General features: G+C 48.6%; 1 protein-coding gene across 3 annotated transcripts in view; it reads left to right on the top strand.

Moving 5' to 3' along the window:
- DRAM1 (DNA damage regulated autophagy modulator 1) overlaps positions 1 to 24149 on the top strand; it is a 492420-nt gene that overhangs the window by 288410 nt on the left and 179861 nt on the right. For all 3 annotated transcript variants that reach the window (XM_069629937.1, XM_069629939.1, XM_069629938.1), the window contains exon 5: positions 7369 to 7427. In XM_069629937.1, the coding sequence (XP_069486038.1) occupies positions 7369 to 7427 (59 nt within the window). The remainder of the gene's footprint in view (positions 1 to 7368; positions 7428 to 24149) is intronic.

Raw genomic sequence — 24149 nt, 5'->3', positions numbered from 1 at the left:
CATTCTAAAAAATGCACCATTATCCACGGTAGGCGCATACACATTACACAAGGTCATTGGTTCCCCTTGAATCTCAATCAGCAAGGCCACCATTCTCCCTTCTTTACCAACACATTCTTTCAACACTTTAACAAGTGTTTTTTTTCGAACTAAAATGGCAACTCGCCTAGACCTGGATGTGGAGGAGGAATCACAAGCATAGCTAACACAATTCTTCTCCAACGTTTTAATTTCATCAGTTAAAATATGAGTTTCTTTGAGAAAACAAATATCAGATTTCATTTCATCCAAAACTGTGAAAACCTTCTTTCTTTTAATTGAATTGTTAATTCTGTTCACGTTCCATGAGGCAACACACAGACCCTCATTAACTAAATTAGTTGACTGCATTGCCACAGTATCAAATTCACCAGGGAAATTAAAAACTAGGAAAAAAAACAACAAAAATAAAAGAAAAATTGCCTCTAAAGAAACTGTCAAAACTGTGAAGTCTATTCAATCCAGTAAATAATGAAAGAAACATTTATAGGAACAAGCTCTAGGACCTCTCTCAAATCCCAAAATTACCCAAAGAATTTAACTATGTAAAGGCAAACCTTGAAAGAAAATTGAAACACCCCAGTGACCCCCATCCATAATTTGTGTTGTTGGGTATTATAATAGAACAAATCTAAGCCATCAGATTAGTAGAACCTTGATGGTAAAGTTTGAGAACTCTAGTATATGCATAGTTAAAGCAAATCTCAATTTCCAACTAGATATGTAGATATGTAGAGTACAGCATGCAATAACCTTGCCATTAAGCTTATCTAACTCCCCCAGATATGAGTACTAAACCTCATTTGTCAGTGGAGAGTAAATAAATAACAACCCACACAGAAAATAATCAACAACAAATATAAACAACCTCTGCACAAGGTTAGCATAGTACAATTTCTTTTAAGACCATATCAGTTCCCTTAGAAAACATAACATGTTTTGAGGAGTATTAATCTGATAACATGCAAAAACCATATAATTTCATTGAAATCTCATACCTTCACCAAGCTATTTAAGAAATAATAACCACAAGCGACGATATTCTGAGACTTGGTTGCTGTTATAAAGTTCCGAACTCCTCATCAAAATGACTCCATATGTGAGGGCAAATTTGTCATCCAAATGCATGCATCACTTAGACTTATTCATTCAATACAGTCTTGCCGCAAAAATGATGCAGTTTGTAAGTACTCTTCCACACAAATAAAGATAACGATATTAAGAGCTGAGAACACCAGAATTTATGGGAAAATGTTTCATTGTCAATCAGTCCCTAATAATGGGGCTTGTAAGCTTTGCTTCCACATTAAAGTAACATCTCCGACTCAACGACCTGACGGCGTGATCAAATAGAATGTCAGGAGAAAATCATCGGGCCGGCGCTTCAGAAAACAAAGGTTCCCGGACTCCTTCCTGTATCTGAGCGTCGTACCCATCAACACGTTTCTCTGAGAGCCACGCAGCGTATATCTCTTTGTCAGCTGACCGATTGAAGTAGGGTCCTTTACTCGAATTGGATTAGGAAACCAAAACACAGTCAGGACAAACGCTATTTGACCGAACGAAATGAAACGTAGTTGATCACCAAGCCATCTCCGAGTTGCATCATCTTTGCGGTCCCAGTTAACCATGTTACGAGCAGGCATTCGAAAATACAATACGTAGCTGACTGACAACACAAACCCAAGGATTCCATGTTCTTGCGTGAGGCAGGCATCGAGTACAGAGTCAGTTAAGGTTCCATTGCGTATTTACAAACGGAAAAACGTTAAACTGGTTTCTAAGTACAGCGCCATTTGTAAAATGTCTAAACACAAACTAAATCATGGAATCCAAAATAAAGTAACATTGTAAACCAAAGCAGAGCAGGGTGGTCACTAAGGATCTTGAAAATATTAATTAACAGGAATAGAAGCAGATTTCTCCCCTTAATGTTGTTCCAACCACTGCATAGCTTGACTAGGGTCAGAAGTGCTCTTTTCACTATCAGGCAGCACAATAGTCAAAATGTTACTTTTGGTAAAAACATCCTTCAGATTAAGCTGTTTGGCCATGTCTTTTGCCCCTAAAGACAGCCGTTCCTTGCAGTCTAGCAGAGTTCAGTAGACTTTCTTTTGATTTTTGATTCATAAAGGTTACAAGGATATGTCTTGCTTTAGCTCCCAAAGGCTTACCAATCCTGTAAGCGTTGTCAATGTCACATGAGGAGATGGAGCCACAATGGAAACATTCTTTAAAAGCACGGAGAACCCGAGGAATCAAATCTTCATCACCAGCCACATCTTCTACCCCTACAAGTCTGATGTGTTTTGCCCTCATCTTCATTTCCAGATCCAGGCGCATTTCTTTCTCTTTCTGTAAATCCGACTTTAAGTTGTTATAAGCTTGAAAGCTGCCCGCAATCTCTGTGCTCATATTCATAGATGATTTCTCCAGATCAGACTCTCTGCCATGAAGTTGACAAGATTTCAGGTTGAGATCAGCCAGAGTTAACTTAACCTCATTGACATCCTGAGCCACCTCGAGAAGGTTTTTGTAGACATTCTGAATGTTAGGAGTGTCATCCATTTCCAAAAGTTGTTTGATTTTTTTTTTAAGCTGGGTTCTCAGCCTCCTCTATCTTTTTCTTTGAGTTCATAATATCTTGAAAATATATTCAGGCAGAGGTCCAGGAGCTGCTAGACTAGGCTGCTACTCCACTGCTCACCATTCCGGAATCCCAGTCTCCATGTCATTCAGTGTTCAACTTGCATTGCAGGAATACATGTGTACTGCCCGGGCTGCTGCTACAGAGCAGTGGCAAATGTTGCCTACCAGCCTTGTGTGATTACCTTCTGTGTAATTGAATTTGGTGTTAACTTACCATTCACAATTATACATTTTAAACATTTGAGCATCTTTCCATGTTGTGCTGTGTGATGGGTTGAGCATTTTAGAATGCTCCAGTGGTGCCAACAATGTATGTTTTGTAATGTCCTGTGATGGCCTTGTTATGCTAAGTATAATTTTTTTCACTTGAGAAATCCTACATCTTCTTGGTCACAGAATGTTGGCAAGTGTGTGATTGGCCGGGTGGTCTTTGAAGGGTAGGGTCTTCATGTCCTTCCTGACGTGTAGGACTGAGGACTCTGAAGGACTCTGTAGCTTTGGTTAAGTTCGACTCCTCATAGGTGGAGAACTTGTTCAGATATTAATAACTTTGTAGCTGTCGACAAATTGGCACAACGCATTTCAATAGAAATATGGATCACCCTCTCAATTCGTCTGGAAAGTTTCATGAAGTTCCATCCAGACGGGGCCCAAAACTTGAATTTCCCATGCAGTTACTCCGAGAGCAAACCTTGCTCTCTCTCTCACCTACAGCGAAAACTGCCGGACGGATTCACCCCAAATCTTCACAGGGGGCCGGCGTCTGGTCTGAAAACCAGGCTGTCTCTTTAAACATCTCCTCAATTTGTGGCCCCAATTTGGGAATACATATTTGATGCTCACAGACCTGTTTGCAGATCTGCACAGCCATGTTCAGGCCCGGACTGACCATGTGTGGTTCACGCCCCTCTGCTAATAAGGGGCAACAGGATTGGCTAACTGTCAGGCAGCTACTTTGATTGGTTTGGGGCCTGGGAAAATGAGTTGCCTGTGGATTTTTATGTGGTCCTGCAGATGTCACACTGCAACATTGCATATTTCAGTGTCCAAAGTGGATAACGTGCCACAGTTTCCCTGCTTGTCCAGCCATGGAGCCCCGCCTTCTATACCTATGGCGGCCATCTTTGAAAGGTATTTTCATTCATTCCACAAGGCGCGTGGCTTCTCGTGGCATGAATGAAAATACTTTTTTTATTAGCACCCGGGTTGACGCTTTGGTAACCCGGGTGCTAATAGCATTTACACCCCATTCCAAGGGCTGGAACTGAGGTTAACGTCCCGGTGCCCTCGTTATATGCCCTCGCGGTTACTCCTGTTCCATCACTCGGAACAGGGTGTTAACGTGTTATGAATCACTATGAGCACAGAGTCTGCTGGGCATCTACAAGTCATGGCAAGCAGACACAGTTGGCAGTTAAATGCTCTTAGCCCGGTGAACATAGCAACAGTGCACAGGAGCAGTGCACAGTGGTCCAGGCCCCACAGAACTCTGGCGCTAGACTGTTAAACACCCTGCCAAACAGAGGGCAAGAAGATGACTATCAAGCAGCCAGGACAGCACTCAACAGGAAGTTTCGATCCCAGTTAAACCCAGACTACAAACGATTCCAGCTAAGTTTGCTGAGACAGAGGCCATCAGAACCGATCAAAGACTTCCATACCCTAATCCTTGAGCTAGCGCTCGGATGTGAGTTCCTTGATGAAGAATTTGCAGTAAGTAATACACAGCATTTCATCTGAGAAACTGAGGAGCGACATCCTATCAGAACAGAACATACCCCTCAAATGTATTTTAAAAATGGGACGCCAAAAAGAAAGAACAGACTCACAAGCAGCAGCCATGGAAGCAGCCATAAGCTGCCTGCCGATTGAAACGGAACAGCCAAACACCCAGGTGGCAGCGGTAGAGGCGAAAGGTCGTCCCTGTGGAAAATCCACCACAGCATCAACTCGCCTACCTCACCCACAACGGCTGTGCAAACGGTGTGGCGGACCCTGGCACCGAAAAGAACCGTGTCCAGCTGTCAGCGCCATATGCCGGAAGTGTGGTAAGCTCAACCATTTTGCCTCAGTCTGCCTTAGTTCTAGACCCAGTCTGGACCCCAGAAGGTTGCCCTCAAAAGAAGACCCAGCGACATGGCCCAGCCACCAAGGGCACCGAAGAGTAAAGGCCAGGAATGTAGGGCGAGACCCAAGCAACAGTGAAAGTGAACAGTCAGACGAAGACCTGCCCCTGGGGCGGTGCAACATGTATCAGAAAAAGCGAAGTGAGTGGATATACCTCATATGCACCGTCCAGCCCAATAAAGGGGCGGGAAGGTTCAAACGCAGTAGCCAGCCAACCTGCATGGACGACGTACCAACCAGAGTAGTCATTGACAGAGGCGTCACCGTAAATGTATTACCAGCAAGGCAAAACAATGCAATGCTGAGCAGGCCTATGCTGCAAAATAAGACAGTCTGACTGTACATACAGGAGTACAGCACCACTCCCGGTGAAAGGATCCTTCAAAACAGCAATCACCCACAACAGTGAAAAGTGCCGCTCAGGGTTCTATGTGGTTGATGCCGGCGTAGAGACATTGTTAAGCTGCCGAACAGCAGAGAAGCTGAAGCTAATCCGATTCGCAATCCAGCTGCAACAACCAGCCATTGATGCCCTGTTGGCCAAGCATGCAAAACTATTAAAAAAATGAACAGTCGTGCTCCACATCGACCCCACCATCGAACCGAAGGCTGTCTGACACCGCTGAGTCCCTTTTCACATGCGGTCGGCAGTAGAAGCAGGGCTCAAGAAGTTAGAAGACCAGCAAATCATAGAAAAGACTACGGGACTCACCCCTGGGTGTCCCCGATGCTGGTCACAAAGAAGCCAAAGCAACCCAATGCGGTAAGAATCTGTATAAACATGAGGCTGCCAAACCAGGTGATTGGTGGTGAGCGGCATATTACGCCCACTAACGATGAGCTAATTGTCAATTGGACTGGCGCGACAGTCTTCAATAAACTTGATCTCTGCTCCTGCTATCACCAGATCTGGCTGGAAAAGGAATCTAGATACATAACAACATTTTCTTTGCCCCTAGAGCTCCAAAGATACCACAGGCTAAACTTCGGCATCTCGTCTGCGGGTGAAGTTTTTCAAAACAAGATCCGCCGAGTGATACAAGATCTGCCTGGGGCCACGAACATCAGCAATGATATCCTTGTGTACGGCCGCTCGGAAGAGGAACACAACACCTGGTTGGTCGCAGTGCTAGCCCGACTAGGAGAATCATGACTGACCCTACACGCCGTAAAATGTGAGTTTGGTCAACCAGAACTATCTTATTTTGGATATGTGTTTACCGATAAAAAGGGGTCTCGCCTGACCCAGCCAAAGTAGCAGACATACAAAATGCCAGCCACCAACCATGGTGCCAGAAATACAGAGCTTTATCGGCATACCATCATTTTGCAGTAGGTTTATACTCAACCTGTTGATCATTGCGGCCCCTCTTTGAGACCTAACGAGGAAAGACACACCATGGGCATGGGGGCAGGAACATGCACACGCATTTCAGCAAATAAAAGACGCTCTTACAACCAACACGATGACGGCTTTCTTCAATACGACCCAGCGTATATGTGCTCTGTTCACTCCAGTGGGGCCAGTGCTGGTGCGTAGGGCGCCAGGCCCCACAGTTTCACACATAGTTTGTTTTGTGTGTCTGTGGCATGGGGGAGGGATTTGGGAGTGTTGTGATTGAGTGAGTTCTTGGAGGCGGTGTACGTTTTGCAGTGTAATTTTAGAGTTGGTGTTGTGGTAGTCTTGTGTGAGGCCTAGGAACAAAAGATGCAAATCCTAATGGTTGAAAAGTGAGATGTCAGAACATGAGTTCCAAGTGAATATATAATCCAGGTTGTGACCTTAATGTCCCTTCACTGAAAATGTACATATAAAGACATCTCTATATAATCTCCCATGATGCTTTGCAGGACCAGGGTCTTTTCAAAACAGATAATTTGCACATTGTACTCACAAGGGTTTAAAAAATGCTTGCAAGCGTCATGATAGTAAAAGTGTTTGAAGTCATATAGTGAGGGGGGGTGAGAAGAGTTTTAAACCCGGGGTGGGGAAGACAGCGTAGATAAAGGGGGTGGAGATTGAGGTGCCCTAGAAAAGTATTTTCTGACACTTTTTTCCTGTGCTTGTTAGGATATTACCGGTGGTGAAATCAGTGGTGTGCTCTAGTCTGAAGTGATGTCATAAGTGATGTCATATGTGAGTCCATCAGTGCGGCATGTGCGGAACGACGGTGGCCCATAGAGGCTGTGGCCTGATCTACCTCTGCTAGTGAATTTCTGGGGCGTTGTTGTGTTGAAGCAGAATCTGAGCTTCACTTTAAATACATTTTTTTCACAAAATGTCAAGGGTTTTGTTGCATGGACGTGCTTCAAGGTAATTGTTTCTTATCTAAAGTTTGTTCAACGAATACACACACAAATATCCTTGACACCAAACTCAAGGCACTGTAGCGATACACTGCATACATTGAATACCGTGAAAGGAAGCCTAGGTGTGCTGGGTGTGTGTGATGCGCGCTTCCTGTCCCACATGACCAAGCACTGCTTTGGGGACTTGTGTTACTGGAGGCCGCTCCCTCTTCTCACAGTCCTTTCCTTGACCTCCTCTCTCAGTGATTGCCTGTTCTGCCCTCGTCTTCTTCTCATACCGGGAATGGCAACCCAGGACTAAGGTAAGGAGAAGCCATCACTGCCAGCAATCGGTCATGCTAAAGGATGCTGTGAAATGACACTGTATGTTACGGAGCGCAGCTTCACAATGGCCCAATGTGTTCAGAACCCTGTAGGCCCCGCCAAAGAGAACCAGCAGCCATTATAAGCTTTGCCAACTTAAAGCACATCCTCTTATGGACACAAAACCAATCAAGGGGTTCTCGTTGATCTTTCTGCAACACTGTCCCCCACACACTGCTGTCATTCTTGTCCTTTAGGTCTATGCACCCCTCAGCCCCAAGCTGAAGCTAGCAACTTTCCTCTCATTAACTTTGAGCTTCGCACGTGGACCCTTAAGCCTCCGGGTCAGTGGTGTGCAGTATAGATATAAAGAAGTAAAGTGGGGTGCCTGGCACAGAAGGCCATCGCTGAAGCTGAAATAGCCGGAGCTTTCTGGATTTCTGATGTAAAATGATGCTGGTAATGAAATTCTAATCTGTCTCTCATAATGCTCCCTGCTCAAAAATAAAGGCTGAAACTGTAACTCTCTGAAGACCGTCTTCAGACACCCAGCACGGCTGCCCTGTAGAGGGCAAAATCTCAGAGTGCGTAAACCTAAAGTTCCAACAGCCAACGACTGCCCTTTTTAACCATGGGCACCCCTGATCCAAATGATACTTAATTGTGTACCTCCAGGACCTAAGCCATGTCTGTTATAGCATGGTGGCCCCTGGGACTCCACAATTATAGTGGTCAAACCTTTCTATGGTATGGTAATGTTTATTTGTATAGCACCTATACACAGGCAAGTGTTTCAAAGTGCTCAAGGAGGGAAGGAACACGGGGGAAAAACAACAGTCGCTCAGAGCCCTTGAATTTCTGAGACGATAACGGTTAAGTGAATATGATACATTTAACAATTTAGATACAGCAAATAGGCCTGACGGCGATTCTGCGGTTTATTTCAAGTGCACATTAAGGGGGAAGACAAGGGAGAACAGACAGAACGATCTTTAGGCAGGGCTGCATACAGATCGTACAAGTGCGGGAAGGGCAAAGGAGGGGCAGGGGACCAAGTGCACACAGTCAGTAGAGACTAGTGAAGTGCAGAGAGAGAAGCTCTCAAGGTTTTATTACAAGTGCAGTGGGGTGTAGGGCCCTGCGGCAAGTGCAGAAGGACTAGCAGGGGTGCCTGGGACCTGTGAGACTCATAGGTACACCAGGCGGCCAGTCAGGAAGCTCTATGAAGGAGGAAGAGAAGGAAGAGCAGAGAGCTGGGTTAGCAGGGTAGGGTGAGAGAGAAGCAAGAGCAGAGAGCTGGGTTAGCAGGGTAGGGTGAGAGAGAAGGAAGAGGAGAGAGCTGGGTTAGCAGGGTAGGGTGAGAGAGAAGGAAGAGCTGAGAGCTGGGTTAGCAGGGTAGGGTGAGAGAGAAGCAAGAGCAGAGAGCTGGGTTAGCAGGGTAGGGTGAGAGAGAAGCAAGAGCAGAGAGCTGGGTTAGCAGGGTAGGGTGAGAGAGAAGGAAGAGCAGAGAGCTGGGTTGGCAGGGTAGGGTGAGAGAGAAGGAAGAGGAGAGAGCTGGGTTGGCAGGGTAGGGTGAGAGAGAAGGAAGAGCTGAGAGCTGGGTTGGCAGGGTAGGGTGAGAGAGAAGGAAGAGCAGAGAGCTGGGTTGGCAGGGCAGGGTGAGAGAGAAGGAAGAGCAGAGAGCTGGGTTGGCAGGGCAGGGTGAGAGAGAAGGAAGAGGAGAGAGCTGGGTTGGCAGGGTAGGGTGAGAGAGAAGGAAGAGCAGAGAGCTGGGTTGGCAGGGTAGGGTGAGAGAGAAGCAAGAGCAGAGAGCTGGGTTGGCAGGGTAGGGTGAGAGAGAAGGAAGAGCTGAGAGCTGGGTTGGCAGGGTAGGGTGAGAGAGAAGCAAGAGCAGAGAGCTGGGTTGGCAGGGTAGGGTGAGAGAGAAGGAAGAGGAGAGAGCTGTGTTAGCAGGGTAGGGTGAGAGAGAAGGAAGAGCTGAGAGCTGGGTTAGCAGGGTAGGGTGAGAGAGAAGCAAGAGCAGAGAGCTGGGTTAGCAGGGTAGGGTGAGAGAGAAGCAAGAGCAGAGAGCTGGGTTAGCAGGGTAGGGTGAGAGAGAAGGAAGAGCAGAGAGCTGGGTTAGCAGGGTAGGGTGAGAGAGAAGGAAGAGGAGAGAGCTGGGTTAGCAGGGTAGGGTGAGAGAGAAGGAAGAGCTGAGAGCTGGGTTAGCAGGGTAGGGTGAGAGAGGAGGAAGAGCAGAGAGCTGGGTTAGCAGGGTAGGGTGAGAGAGAAGGAAGAGCAGAGAGCTGGGTTAGCAGGGTAGGGTGAGAGAGAAGGAAGAGGAGAGAGCTGGGTTAGCAGGGTAGGGTGAGAGAGAAGGAAGAGGAGAGAGCTGGGTTAGCAGGGTAGGGTGAGAGAGAAGCAAGAGCTGAGAGCTGGGTTAGCAGGGTAGGGTGAGAGAGAAGGAAGAGCTGAGAGCTGGGTTAGCAGGGTAGGGTGAGAGAGAAGGAAGAGCAGAGAGCTGGGTTAGCAGGGTAGGGTGAGAGAGAAGGAAGATGAGAGAGCTGGGTTAGCAGGGTAGGGTGAGAGAGAAGGAAGAGCTGAGAGCTGGGTTAGCAGGGTAGGGTGAGAGAGAAGGAAGAGCTGAGAGCTGGGTTAGCAGGGTAGGGTGAGAGAGAAGGAAGAGGAGAGAGCTGGGTAAGCAGGGTAGGGTGAGAGAGAAGGAAGAGGAGAGAGCTGGGTTAGCAGGGTAGGGTGAGAGAGAAGGAAGAGGAGAGAGCTGGGTTAGCAGGGTAGGGTGAGAGAGAAGGAAGAGGAGAGAGCTGGGTTAGCAGGGTAGGGTGAGAGAGAAGGAAGAGGAGAGAGCTGGGTTAGCAGGGTAGGCACCTGCTGAGGAAAGGGATCTCCCTCCAAATCTCTGCTTGGAGAACCGGCTCACTCACAGAAGGTTAGAGGTAGATGAGAGCTGGGTTAGCAGGGTAGGGTGAGAGAGAAGGAAGAGGAGAGAGCTGGGTAAGCAGGGTAGGGTGAGAGAGAAGGAAGAGGAGAGAGCTGGGTTAGCAGGGTAGGGTGAGAGAGAAGGAAGAGGAGAGAGCTGGGTTAGCAGGGTAGGGTGAGAGAGAAGGAAGAGGAGAGAGCTGGGTTAGCAGGGTAGGGTGAGAGAGAAGGAAGAGGAGAGAGCTGGGTTAGCAGGGTAGGCACCTGCTGAGGAAAGGGATCTCCCTCCAAATCTCTGCTTGGAGAACCGGCTCACTCACAGAAGGTTAGAGGTAGATGAGCAGAGGGCTCAGTATTTAGGAAGGCAACGTTGAAGGTAAGTAGGTCCCAGGCACCAGAAAGCCTTGTGCACAATGCAGAGGGTCTTGAATTTGATCTTTCAGCCACGGAGAGCCAGTGAAGGGATTTCAGCGCCGGAGAGATGCGGTCCCTGGGCTTGAGGCCAAGGATAATTCTCGCGGGTCTGTTCTGAATTAGTTGAAGAGTGCGCAGGTCAGAAGCCGGGAGGTTGAGGAAGAGGCTGTTGCAGTAGTCCAGTCTGGAGAGAACTAGTGCTCTGGAGACAGTGAGACACTGAGGGAAATTGAGAAAAGGTACAGTGCCTCTAAGGAGGTGTAGTTGATAGTTAGACTTTTTCGAAATGTCCAAAATGTGAGAGAAGGAGAGAGTGGAGTCAGAGATGACCCCAATGTTTTTGGCCTCACAGGTGGGGGTAGGGGTAGGGCCAAGGGACGCCTGCCAGAGTGAGAGGGGGAAAGCGGAAGCAGGTTTCCCAATGTGAACAATCTCAGTTTTACTGGCATTGAGACAAAGGGCGTTTGCAGCACACCATGACTGAATAGCGGACAGACAGTCAGGTATGAGTGAAGAGGAGGAATAGGCGGCTGAGGGAAGCCTGAACGATAGCTGTGTGTCATCCGCATAACACTGGAAATTTGAGGTGAAAGTGGCAATCACATGTGCCAGGGCAGCCATGTAGATGTTGAAGAACCAGGGGGATAGGTTAGAACCCTGGGGAACGCTGCAGGTTGAGAGAGAGCTAGTTGAGAGAAAGGCACCAAGTTTGACCTGGGATGGGCGGTTGGAGACAAAAGAGGTTAACCACGCCAGAGCCTGACCTGTGATTCCCAAGGTTGTCACAAAGCCGTGACATCAGGATGTTGTGGTTAACTGTGTCAAATGCAGAGCAGAGATCAAAGAGAATGAGGACAGACGGGAGTGTTATTGTCAGGATTTGAGAGCATGTCTTCACGGGTGTTCAGAAGAGCAGTTTCCGTGCCTCTGGATGCTCTAAAGCCAGACTGATGGTCGTGGAAACAACTGATTGATTCCGTGTGGAGGTTTAGCTGAGAGATAGCCAGCTTCTCCAGGAGTTTGCCCAGGAAAGAAGTGATAGAGATCAAGCGGTAGTTTGACAAAATGGAAAGGTCAGCAGAGGGTTTCTTGAGGAGAAGGTGCACATGGGAGTGCTTGAGAGCAGTTGGGAAAACACCAGTGGAAAAGGAGAGGTTGCAAAAGTCGGCCATTCATTTTATTTTCAGCATGGCTTATATTGACCTTCCTGACAGGGCCTCCTGTGTATTCATTGTCTTGGACGGGGTTTCCCCAAAGCAGACAATGTGGGCTCAGCCCAAGCACAAGCCATTGTATCTCCTGGGAAAGGAACCGCCCCAGGTGGTATTGCGAGATCCAGTGGTTCAAAGCACAGTCTCTGCCAGGTCAAAGAAAATCACACAAAGGTGGTCATGACCATAGACCTGTTGATGTATGCGGAAAAGAGAAGAAGGCAGAGTTAGAGAAGCCAGGAGAGAAGCACCTGTCCATAGAGGAGTCCCACCATCTCGGATTCTCCCAGGGTTCTTAAACCTCCTGTCTGCTCCAAGACCTCTCCCACAGAGGTAAACACAAAGACTTCCAAGAAAAGGACAAGCCTTTCCCTCAACCGTCCCATAGGAACATGTGTGGCGGCTGGACAAGGCCTACTGCAAGCTGAGACCCCTGATACCCAGGACCTGCTCACTGAAGGTGACAGCTCTCTCTGGAAACCTTCCTTGCTGGGAAGTACAGATCAAGGGTTTACCTTGGCTCTGGAAACCCTGGACAGGTCCCCCTGCAACCAAAGAAGTGACCTGTGGCTCTACCTGCAGCTCTGAACTGCGTTGACACTTGTTTGAGCATCTTCAACACCATCCACGCTGCTATAAGGAAACTACTGGAATTATTGCTGACCTCAATACTCAACCTCCAGCATCTCTGAGTTTCACTCAAACCTGAAGTTCCTCTTTCTTACCATACGAGAACTGAAGAGTTTTCTAGCATCCCAAACGCCACGCCACTTGCCTGGTTACTAGCATGTTTGGGTGCCAAGCTATCACTGCTGCGGTACCACAATGCTGTGTTGAGCCAGTTGAGCCAACTCATCGCCAAAGTCAAGCTCTATCAACACTCAAGGCCATCGGAATCCTACTGCATTGCCGATCCACACCGCTCGTTGGATTCCACCGACGCTACTCCCCAGCTCGGCCGTTAGGTGCTGAAAAGCCGGCATAGCAAGAATGAAAGTACTGAAAATGGTTCTATCTCTCTGCCCTGCTTTAAAGGACACGAGTGGCATTTCAGATCCCACCCCTTACCCTATTAAGACAAGACCTTAAACCGGAAAAGACTTATGCAGAAGCTGCTTGTCTGGCACTCCCTGTCTTCAAACACGAGAGTGTTCCTTTGTTCCAATGTCTGCATTTGCTGTGTTTCTCCTTAAAGGGGTGGGACTTTAGTTTTTTATTAGTTGTGTGTATTCTTATCAAAGTATCCTATTGTTATAGAACCTTGGTTGGGCACTGTTGTGGGCCCCACACTATTGTTGTTTGGACTCCGTCTGTTCTTGCTGACTTTCCTCCTCAAGCCTAGAGCCTGCCCTCGGCTCATGGTGCCTTAAAGAGGCGGGGGAGGTAGACCTGTTGGGCTGCGCCTGTTTCACCTGTCTGATTGTGACTGCTGCTGGTTTAATAGTAGTGTGGGGCTAAGTAGGCGTTTCAGGCATTACTCATCCCTGTACTAAAGCAGTAGCCATTTTGTCACAGTGCCACACAGCTCCTCCCTTTCACTAATCCTGCTTAATTTTTGATATGTTCTCCTCACAAACCATTGGAAGTGTCCAAAGGGTTTCCCCATCTGCTGATGACTTGCAGATTGTACCTTAAACTCCAGGCTGGATCGGGAGGCACCAGAAGGTGGCAGTGTGCTTTAGTTAACTAATCTGTCTGGACTTAAATGCAGCCTAGAACACAATCCTGTGTGTCTGGTTGCCCACGCCTCGTCGGCTATGCTGGATTTGTTTGTTTATTATTTATAATGCGTGTCATACCCGGGGGTAACAGGGCGCAGCAGTTACAAGTATATGCAAGGCTTAGTTACAACAGAGAAGGTTTCATATTTACATACAAGTCATTACTTACAAGAAGGTATATACAGATGGTAACTATTTACAGGCGTAGGATACAATAGGGGTATATACAAATGATACAAACATCTTACAGAAGCAGTATATACAATGTTTAAGGTGTTTATGAGTAAAACCGAGTGGGGGGGACTGGTACAAATGTACAGGCGGTGGGTAGGGCAGTTATAGTTATCACATGGTGACAGCAGCAGGCAGGTCAAGAGAAGCAAGGAAGGGTACACTCCCTACGGGCATGACTCTTAGCTGCTTGCTGAGTAGGAGTTATCATTTACTGGTCATTAGATATCAGCCACGTAATGATGTTGGATCTGAAGTTTTGGGAAGATTGGTCTATTCTCAGTGTGGGAGGCAGGGAGTTCCACAATTTGGCTGCTTTCACAGGGAAGCTGTTGCCTCCGATTGTGGAGCGTTTGAAACTAGGTATGGAGAGGCGATTTCTGTTAGCTGATCTAGGTGGTCTTAGGGAGGTCTGTTTATAGAATCTCTCAGCCAGGTAGATAGGGACAGCATTGTTGAGGGATTTGTGGGTGAGAGACAGGGTTGTTAAAAGGATCTTGTCATTGGTTGGGAGCCAGTTGTTCTGCAGGCTGCTTTCGGAGATGTGATCTCTTCTGGAAATGCCTAATGACGCTCTAAGGGCATTGTTTGTAATTATTGGATTCTTCTGATAGTAGCTTTAGTCGATCCTAAGTAGAGGGCATTGCAATAGTCCAGGCGGGACAGGATGAGGGCTCTGGCCAAGATGGTGCAGCTACTGTCAGAAAGAAATTGCTTGCCGGTGCAAATAAGTTTGCACGTGTAAGCCGTGGAGGACGCTGAGGAATTGACCTGTTTGGCAAATGAAAGGTTTGAATCAAGATAAAAGCCTAGTGTTTTTACCTTCTGTTCTACTTTAATGCTATTACCGTCAATTATGAATGAGGAATAGTCAAATCCTAGTTTTTTTAGGTTAGAGAGGGTGCCCAGGATGATGAGTTCGGTTTTATCATCATTCAGGCATAGACCGTGAGTGGCCATCCATGCCTGGATGATGATATACACTCTGTTCACCAAAGCCAAATCCTTTTCATAATCCCCTGAAAGCGGGAGGAGGATCTGGGTATCATCTGCATAGTTAGTGTAGGTGATACCGAGATGATACAGATCATCAAAAAGGGGCTTAGTAAAAATGTTGTACAGTGTGGGGGAGACGCAAGATCCCTGAGGCACACCACAGGTGATGGGTGTGGGGTCGGCAGTTGCTAAAGGCGAAAAGACCCTCATTGTTCTACCATTTAAGAAGGATCTAATCCAGGTGACAGCATTGTCAGCATTTGATATTGGGACTCTCCCTCTTTGGAAAGTGTGTATCTTATGACTTGTTTTATTTTAGAATCCGACCTGCCATTTAAACTATAAGTGACGGCCACTGGAACGAGCAACTTCACGCTGCATGTGCCTCCTGCGTGAACTCCCCCCCCCACTACTGCTGTTCGCTCAATGCATTGGGAATTGTTTTTGGCAAAACCACTACAGCGGCTTTCATCTGAGTCTCCTCACCAAGAAAAAGAACTACAGAGATCCCTCAACACTGGTGCATGCCTCGGCATGCAACATGACCCCCAATGTCATTGGCTGTAATCTGGCTCCCTTGCAGACAACTCTTTGACCTCAAAGTATGACATCTGGCTCCAAGAGCAGTCGTGCATCAGCCCCTCATTATTTCTCCACCTTGTTCTACCTTTACCAGCCACCCAGAGGCCTCATCTTGTTAATCCACCAAAGACAATACGTCTGAACAAAATCCCGCCACATACAACTCTGATATGATATGGCATTTATAACGCGCCTGCACACAAGCGTTTTTAGGCGCTACAAGACGAACAAAGGAAGGACAAAATAACGATCTTACTAGGCCTTGTGTCATTCAGATCGCGCAAGTGCAGGGAAGTGGGGAGGGGAGAAGTGCACAGGGTGGAGGGAGGATTTTGAAGTGTAGGACAAAGGAGAAAAAATAGTGCAGCCAATGGGTGGCAAGTGCGGGTACTAATAAGTGCAACCCACAGGTGGCGAGTAAGTGCAAGAGAGGGGACTGTAGGGTTACAGATAAAGACCACAAGTGCAGGGGAGCCAAGAGGCAGTGCAGGATTGTAGATGGACAGGCTGGGACCTGGGCCCGAATTCAGAGGGTGACCAGTGCTTGGTTCAGGCAAGTGATCAGCAAGGCAGAGGAAGAGCGAAGGCAGAAGCAATGAGAAAGGTCTTGAGTTGCTTCCAGGAACCAGAGATGGTTCTGCTCAAGTTTCAGAGAGGCAGGGAGGCTGTTCCAGAGGTAGGCCCCAGCCCAAGAAAGAGATCTGCCCCCAACTTTCTGCTTGGAAAGGCGACTGACCCTCACAGTGTTGGAGGTGGAGGAGCGAAGAGCTTGAGAAATAAGATATGTAGGAAGAGAGAGTTGGAGGTAGTGTGGTCCCAGGCCCCAGAAAGCCATGTGGACAATGCAAAGGGTCTTGAACTTGATCCTTGCCTCCACTGGCAGCCAGTGAAGGGATTTCAGAGCTGGAGAGATACGATCCCTGGGCTTGAGGCCAAGGACACGTCTTGCAGTCTTGTTCTGGATGGGTTGTAGAGGTCGGAGAGTAGAGGCAGGAAGATTTAGAAAGAGGCTGTTACAGTAGACCACCCTAGAGAGGACCAGAGCTCTGGAGACAGTGAGCTTCTGGGGGAAAGTGAGGAAGGGAAGAATACCTCTGAGGAGGTGCAGCTGCTAGTTTGACCTTTTAGTGACATCGGAGATGTGAGGAGAGAAAGCGAGTGTGGAGTCGAAGATGCCCCAGAGGTTCTTAGCCTTACAGGTAGGAGCAGGAAGAGGGCCCAGGGTGGGCGGCCAAAGGGCGAGAGGAAAGGACGGAGCTGGTGTCCCAATGAGGAGGATCTCAGTTTTACTGCCATTAAGGCACAGATCATTGGCAGCACACTACTCCTGAATTGCAGAAAGACAGTCAGGAATGACAGAAGGAGTAGGGGTACCTGAGGGGAGCCTGAAGGAGAGCTGAGTGCCATCTGCATAACACTGAAAGTTGGAGTAGAGGGCGGCTATGCGGTGGGCAAGAGGTGCAAGGTATTGGTTGAACAGCCAGGGAGAAAGATTAGACCCCTGGGGAACACCACAGGTAGAGAGAGAGATAGGGGAGCGGAAAGATCCCAGTTGGACCTGGGAGGGTCGATCAGTTAGAAAGGAGGTCAGTCAGGCCAGGGCCTGATCAGTGATACCAAGGTTATCACGGAGCCAGTTGAGCAGGATGGTATGGTTGACCGTATCGAAAGCAGAGGAAAGATCGAGGAGAATGTGGACAGAAGGAAGGTTAGAATCGTGGTTTGAGAGCAGGTCTGCACGGATGTTCAGGAGAGCAGTTTATGTGCTTCTGGCTGCTCTGAACCAGACTGATGGTCATGGAGATACCAACAGATTCAATGTGACGGTTAAGCTAGGAGATGGCCAGCTTTTCCAGGAGTTTGCACAGTAAAGGAGTAATGGAGATCAGGCGATAGTTGGCATGACAGGAGGGATCAGCAGAAGGTTTCTTAAGAAGGGGGTGCACAAAGGAGTGCTTCAGAGGGCAGGGGAAGGTGTGAAGATACTGGTGGGGGGTGCCTGTACTTCCGCTCTCTATATGGAAGAGGAGAGGCACAGAGGACCCCAGCCAAGATTCTCAAGCGGTAGCAATGGACGAGCAATCAAGGCCTAGCTTCTCATGAGGTGATGCAGGCTGGTTCTTAAGTACAGTGTAGTCCCCGAACCCCCACAAAGGAATGTCCACACACTGTATTACTGAAAACACAGTCTTTATATAATTAATATTCAAAGTTATGCACACGGTCACAATAACGCACTTTGTACTTGGAAATCAACAATGATAAATATATACAATTCTAAAGTGGTACCACCAATGTTATCAAATCTCATTAAAGTTCATCAACTGTACGGTTAAAATGTCACACAGATCAATAACGAGGAAACCAGCAATAGAGATAGGAAGGAACGTAAGATGGTTGAAACAATAGGCAGAATGCTGACCCCTACCACTAGGCACAGATCTGTTTGGAGATCCCCCCACCTGGGCAACCTGTAAAATAAAGATGTATAGACCAGTCTATATATTGTTCAATAGCCTTATTTCCTCCTATTAAGGTTTTACCCCCCCCCCAATGTACCTGGTGATGTAGAGTTCTTCAAAGACGCGTTGAAGGATCCTTCTTGAGTGACTCCCTTTAAAGCAGGAGCCACGGATCGTTGAGAGGCGGCGAAGATGGTGAACTTGTCGTCGACGGCGGCGATGAGAAGTTCAAGGGTGCCGAGACCCCGATGTCGATCCAGGCGGTGCCCGTCAGCGACGTCCTGCGAGGATGAGGTGTGCGGGGAACCTCGGCGATGGATTGTTCAGGACCGCAAAGAGTTTCAGAAGAACTGTGGCCCAACAAGGGCGTCGAGTGGTCGAAGTCTTTTTGCCCCTCAGGCGGCGGGAAACCCACCGGCGGATTCTCCTCGGCGCGTTGGTCGTCCTCGACTTTCTCCGGCGGGACAAAGCGGTCGACGTTGCGGACAAGGGAGTCCTTGGATTCAAATGTTCTTAGGCAAAGGAGCGGGCGGCTCCGGTAGTTGGCGGCACATCACCAAGTGGTCCCCACGGCTGGGCAACACAACTTCGACGGGCCTCCAGCGGTTACACAAACCTGCGAACCCTGGTTGACGGCAGTAGACTTCGACAGCAGCGAAGACTGGGTGCTTTGCTTCGTTCTCCTCAGCGGTCCCGTCTCGGGTCAGCAGCCTTTCGCGGGTCTGACTTCCAGGGAGCTTCGGCAAAGGTTAGCAGTGCTCGATGGTCCCTCGGAGCACGGGAAGAGGGCACCTTACCAGGTCCTCTCTCGGATCAGTCCTTAACGAATTCGGAAGCTTTCAGATCAGGTCGAAGCAAATGCAACAGCAAGTCTTCGTCTTCCAGCTGGGCATTGAGGATCAGCAGTTCCAGTTACTCTTAAAGTGTAGACACAGCTTCTGAAGGCTTCTGAACAATTTCCAGTGGTGAGAGGTCCCCAGATATACTATCTTGTCTCTCATCCACACTGCTGGGTCACACTCAGCAGCCAATCATACAGAAGGGCATTCATGCAGTCAGTCAGCCAATCAGGCACACAGTGCATTCAGGCCATCCTCCTCCCTCTCAGACACTCACAACAAGGAATGTGGATTTGGACGAGTACCCAGCCATTCAGCACTACACACTGCATTCAGGCCAGTTTCGGGCAGGGCTGTCTCAGTCTTTGGGCCTCATTACGACTCAGGCGGTAAGGGTTTTATGGCGGCGTAAACAGCGCCGACCCTTACCGCCTGATTCCGAGGTCCCTTAGCGCCATGGAGGTTTTAACACCTGCTTTTAGCAGGTGTTAAAATCCATGGCGCTAAGGGACCTTGATGTTAATTACGCCACCGTAATTTACGGTGGCGTAATTAACGCCTTCCCTACTCCCATTATGCCCTATGGGGCAAAATGGGAATGGGGAAGGGAAAATGGGAAAATGGGGATTTACCGCCCCGCCAAGGTTGGAATGGGGCGGTAAATCCGCCAACCACCATGGCGTAAACGTAGTTTACGCCATGGTGGTAAAGTCACGGCCCAGGCGGTAACTTACCGCCTGGGTCGTAATGAGGCCCTTTGTCTCTCATACCAGAAGCCAGAAAACCACAACAAGAAGTGCATATTGGTCACACACTCCATTCACCCAGGTCCCACCCACAGGAGGTACCCACAACATACAGTCACTGGGAAGGCTCCAGTCAGTCTGGACTGGACTTCACAACAACACCATATATGGAACTTCCGCCCAACAGCCAGTCAGGGGAAAGGGACAGAGTCAGGGTTTCCCAGGACTTTGGGAAAACAAGGTAATAGGTAATAGAAAGCAAGTGGCCACAGGGCCATCTTGTTTTCCATCGGGAATCAACTGATTCCAATGGCAGGGCCTGGGTACCCCAAAATGGAGGATACTCAGCGCACCTGTCAAAGTCAGCATGGAGCTGCCACCAGCCTATACCCTGCTCTGCGGGCCACCCACAGGTGCCCAAAAACATACACTAGGGGCACAGGGTGGTACCCCCACCCATGGGTGCCGTAAGGGTATCCCATGGGTCTGTTCACCAAACCAAAAGAGAGAGAGCTACACCGCCAGGAGCCCCACATGAACTCCTGCGCGGAAAATATGACAGAACACACGATAAAAAGGCAATAAAGGACAAGGATACGGAGGCCCTGTCCCTCCGATGCATTTCCAGCATCACAGAAGGTCCCAGTGGTGAAAGAGTGATTGCAGAAATCTGGTCCTTAATGGTTTTGGAAGAATAGTGAAAAACCTGTTTTGACAAGACTTTCATAGATCGAACTTGTCTATGTTAGGGAGAATTCTCTGTAAAGCTAATTTCCCAAACCTAGTGAGTCCCCCAGCGGCTTTGCTGGATACTTGGGGTTTATTTTTTTCTCTCCTGCTAAGAGTGAGATTCTTTTGCTCCCACTCTTAGACATGATTTGAGGTGTTCCTTTAACTTTCCATATGTTTTATGGGCTATGGGGTCCTTTACTCCATAGGGTCTCAAGTGTTTTTGATGTGGGCTACACAGCACCCTCCGTGCCGTAACCCAGGGGTGTCATAGCGACCCCCCAACATAGACTCCATACCCTGGGACTGACTACTGTCTCCCAGGGCATGTAAAGTCACCATTGGCTTTGCTAGTCCCAAATTATGAACAGAAACCAGTACAAACCATCATATTGTGGACGTACTGGTTGGGGCAATTCGATTGCCCCGGGGTCTGTTGTTCGAGGGGGCACGTTTCCGTCCCCCCTGATCGAGTTTTGGCTGGTGGCAGTGGATACTACTTTTTATATTCAACCGCGAATATATCTCTATGGGATTTTCCCATTGTTTGAGGCTACCAACTTTAATTATTTAATTCTTATAGCCTCGAACATACCGCCGGTTTATTTATTTAATATTAATTCACCGGTTGGTATTTTTTGCCAGAACTGGCTTTTGTGTTCTCTTCTGTGACTCACTCCAACCCAAGTCGCCCTGGACTGAGTTACCTTGGTAACTCAAGTCGCACTCTTGTGTGATTGGCCCAAGTGGTGAGCCGGCCGGCTCACCACTTAGCATGTTTGATTGACAGCTAGGCTGAGTGAATTGGGGTGTGCTGCATAAAAGCAGGGCTTTGGGGACTGGAACTTCAGAAGTCGCCCCACAGGACGTAAGAATGCGAGGAGGGAGAAGCTGAGCCGACCTGCAACGACGACACCACCGGTGGAGCCCTGCTGGACCGTCTCACCACTTTTTCCCAGACGACAGAGGAGATCTCCAGTCCGGAGAGTCTTCTTCCTTTGACTGGTGGGGATAACCAGTTTCGCCTTCTTTTCACCTTCCTGGAGCATCTCCTGGCCGCCTTGCCCGTGCCAAGCACCCCGGCAACCGGAATACCACGGTTTACCACTACCGCGAAGAGAAGGGTAGTGCCTTTTAACCGGAGAACTCTGCGGCTGGTTTCTTCCCTAGCAGTGCAATGACCTTCATCTTTCCTCCACGGCAAGACCTCTTCTTCCTCTGGACGAAACACCGACTTGCACCTGCTGCCAGGAACAACTGCCCCCGCTGGAGCTTCCTTCACACTTAAGGTACTGTGTCCCGCCTGGCTTCCCTTGCGACAGATCGTTCGGGGTGACAGTAAAGCCTTGACTTTCTAACCTGGGCTAGCCTGGGACAACCTAGCTAACGTTTCCTGACTTTAATTTCATCCTTTTTGTGCGAACTATCTACAAAGACTCTTTGGGCATAAGCCCACTGGTGAACCTGGACCCTTTCTTCTTGCTCTCTCCAAGAGTGGGCCTTGCAATTGACTTCCTTGCTCTCCAGTAGAACTCTGCCTATCCTGCCTTACTGTGGTTCTTTGAGAAAGTATTGAAACTTGTGTGCTTCTTTAACTCTGCCTTTTTCCCTCCCTTTCTTTATAACTTATTAGAGTGTAATCTTATGTTAAGCGCTCACCGCTGTCTGAAAATAAGTGGTGTTTCTCACTAAGACTTGTCTAATAAGTGAATAGGGTTGTATATATATGATAGTGACTGTGTGCTGAAATTACTTACCTCTTTTTTGCTAGTGTAATTTACAAGTGTGTTTTTAAATAAATAGTTTTTAAATAAATAATTACATACTTTTACACCAAAGCTCTGGTCAGTGTTTGCTTGTGCTACTGTGTCTCTGTACCTATTGTGTATACTCTACATACAACTCTTCTTGAGGGAAGTCTGACTGCTCAGCCACAGCTACCAAGTGAATCTGTCTGGTACAGACTGCTACCAAGTGGGTTTACTGCCAAACACCTGTAGCCCTAAATCTGTTGCAGTGGTCCCTAAGGGAACTGCACAGGTTTCTGCCTAACAGTCTAGAAATCTCATCAGGGGTGAACAAAGCAAAGGAGGAGAGGCAGCCACAGGAGGGCCAGGAATGGAGGAGGAGGATGTAGAGGAGGAGAGGGTTGACAGGATGTCCTAGGTTTTAGTGGTAAAATGAGAAGCCAGGGCCATGCACAGGGCTTGGGAGGGTACAGGAGAGGTAGAGACTGCAACAGGCCTGGCCAGCTCCTTGCAGATTTTAAAGAGTTGGGCCTAGTTATTAGATGCCGCAGAGACACGAGCCTGGATGTGCGCTCTCTTCTTAGCAAGGACAGAGAGTCTGTATTGCCTTTGGAGAAGGCAGCAGGCCAATTTGTCTGAGGGTGTGTACCTGTTGCCCTCCACTTCCTCTCAGCCACCCTACACTTGCGTTTAAGGGTGACAAGGTCTTAGTCGTACCAAGAGTTGAACTTGGATTTGGACTTCAAGTGGATCCTCATGACAGGGGCAAGTACATCAAGATTGAAGGTTAGAAAGGGCTGCAGAAGGAGGAGAGAAAGTGGTGGAGAAAGCCTCAACTGACACACGCTTCGTGGGTCCGATGACCGAAACGTGGGTAGCAGAGCTGAAGTTGGCTTGGCCTGAGGGATAGAGAAGGAAAGATGAGAGGAAAGGAGAAAGTGATCACTCCAGGAGAGAGGAGTGGTCAGAGGGTTAGAGAGGGGGAGGTCTGAGGAGATTAGAACATTCGAGATGTGCCCTGAATAGTGAGTCGGGCCAGACGGGTGAATAGAGGGAGAGAGTTGCAGAGGTTGCAAAAGAGTCCAGAAGAAGGACAGGAAGCATCCAGGTGGATTCTGAGGTCTACGAGAAGGAGAACTTGAGAGGTAGAGGCAACAAGGGAGGAGGCGAGGTCCGCCCACTCAGAGAAGAATGAGGTTACCTGGCCAGGCGGCCGGTAGATAGAGGCCACAGTAAGAGGGATGCCAGGAGAGCGAGATCCCGCAGCCCAGCCATTCAAAGGAGAAGGAGTCCTGCATAGGAATGATAGAGGTAGGGATCCACTCTGGCAAGATCAAGGCTACACCCCCCCGGGACGGTTGGTTTTGGGTGTGGAGAGGATCTTGTAGCCATCAGGGAGCAGAGTGTCGAAACTCATGACAGATCTGGCCGCGAACCACGTCTCGGTGAGACCGAGAACATCCAGGTCGAGTTCTTCAGGAGACAGCAGATGTCAGAGTAGAGTTTGACAGCTGAGCAAGAGTTGAGAGTGGCAATGTGGAGCAGGTTGCCATCTTTGAAAGACTTCCGTGGGGGGGTACAGTTCTGGGGTACGCCCTGAGGAAGTGTAGAAAGAGCCGGAAGGGTGGGCAGAGGAGGAAGGAGGAGAGGGCAAGGAAGCCAAGGAGGAGGAAGGCGCCAGAGAGGAGGCGGATGAGAGAGGCAACAGGGCAGCCAGAGAAGCATTAGGGGGTGCCAAAGAGGTGGCAGAGGACGGAGGAGGCAGAGGAGCCAGAGGAGGGAAAGGAGGGACAGCAGCAGAAGAAAGGAAGTTGATAAGGAGCGGGAAGCATCTATCAAAAAGGAGGAGGTTGGCCTGAGGGCCGTGGACCAAGACGGTGCTGTTTAGGTAAACATTAATGATGGTCTTGGAGGAGTGGAAGGGGGCCAGGAGGGCCTCCCAATGGGTGCCACCATTTAAGGGTAAAGAGGAAAAAGAAGAGCGCACATAGATCATATGAAGGCTCCATAGGCCTGGAAAAGGAATGACAAAGAGGATTTCGGTGAGGGTCTGTCTGGAGGAATTGCTGGTGTAGCTATCAACGATAGGGAGGCCTAGGTTGGAGACCAGGATATTCCTTTTGAAT

This window comes from Ambystoma mexicanum, chromosome 12 (assembly GCF_040938575.1).
Source record: "Ambystoma mexicanum isolate Mex_15411 chromosome 12, UKY_AmexF1_1, whole genome shotgun sequence".
NCBI classification, from domain to species: domain Eukaryota; kingdom Metazoa; phylum Chordata; class Amphibia; order Caudata; family Ambystomatidae; genus Ambystoma; species Ambystoma mexicanum.
This window is presented reverse-complemented; position numbering and strand designations above follow the sequence as displayed.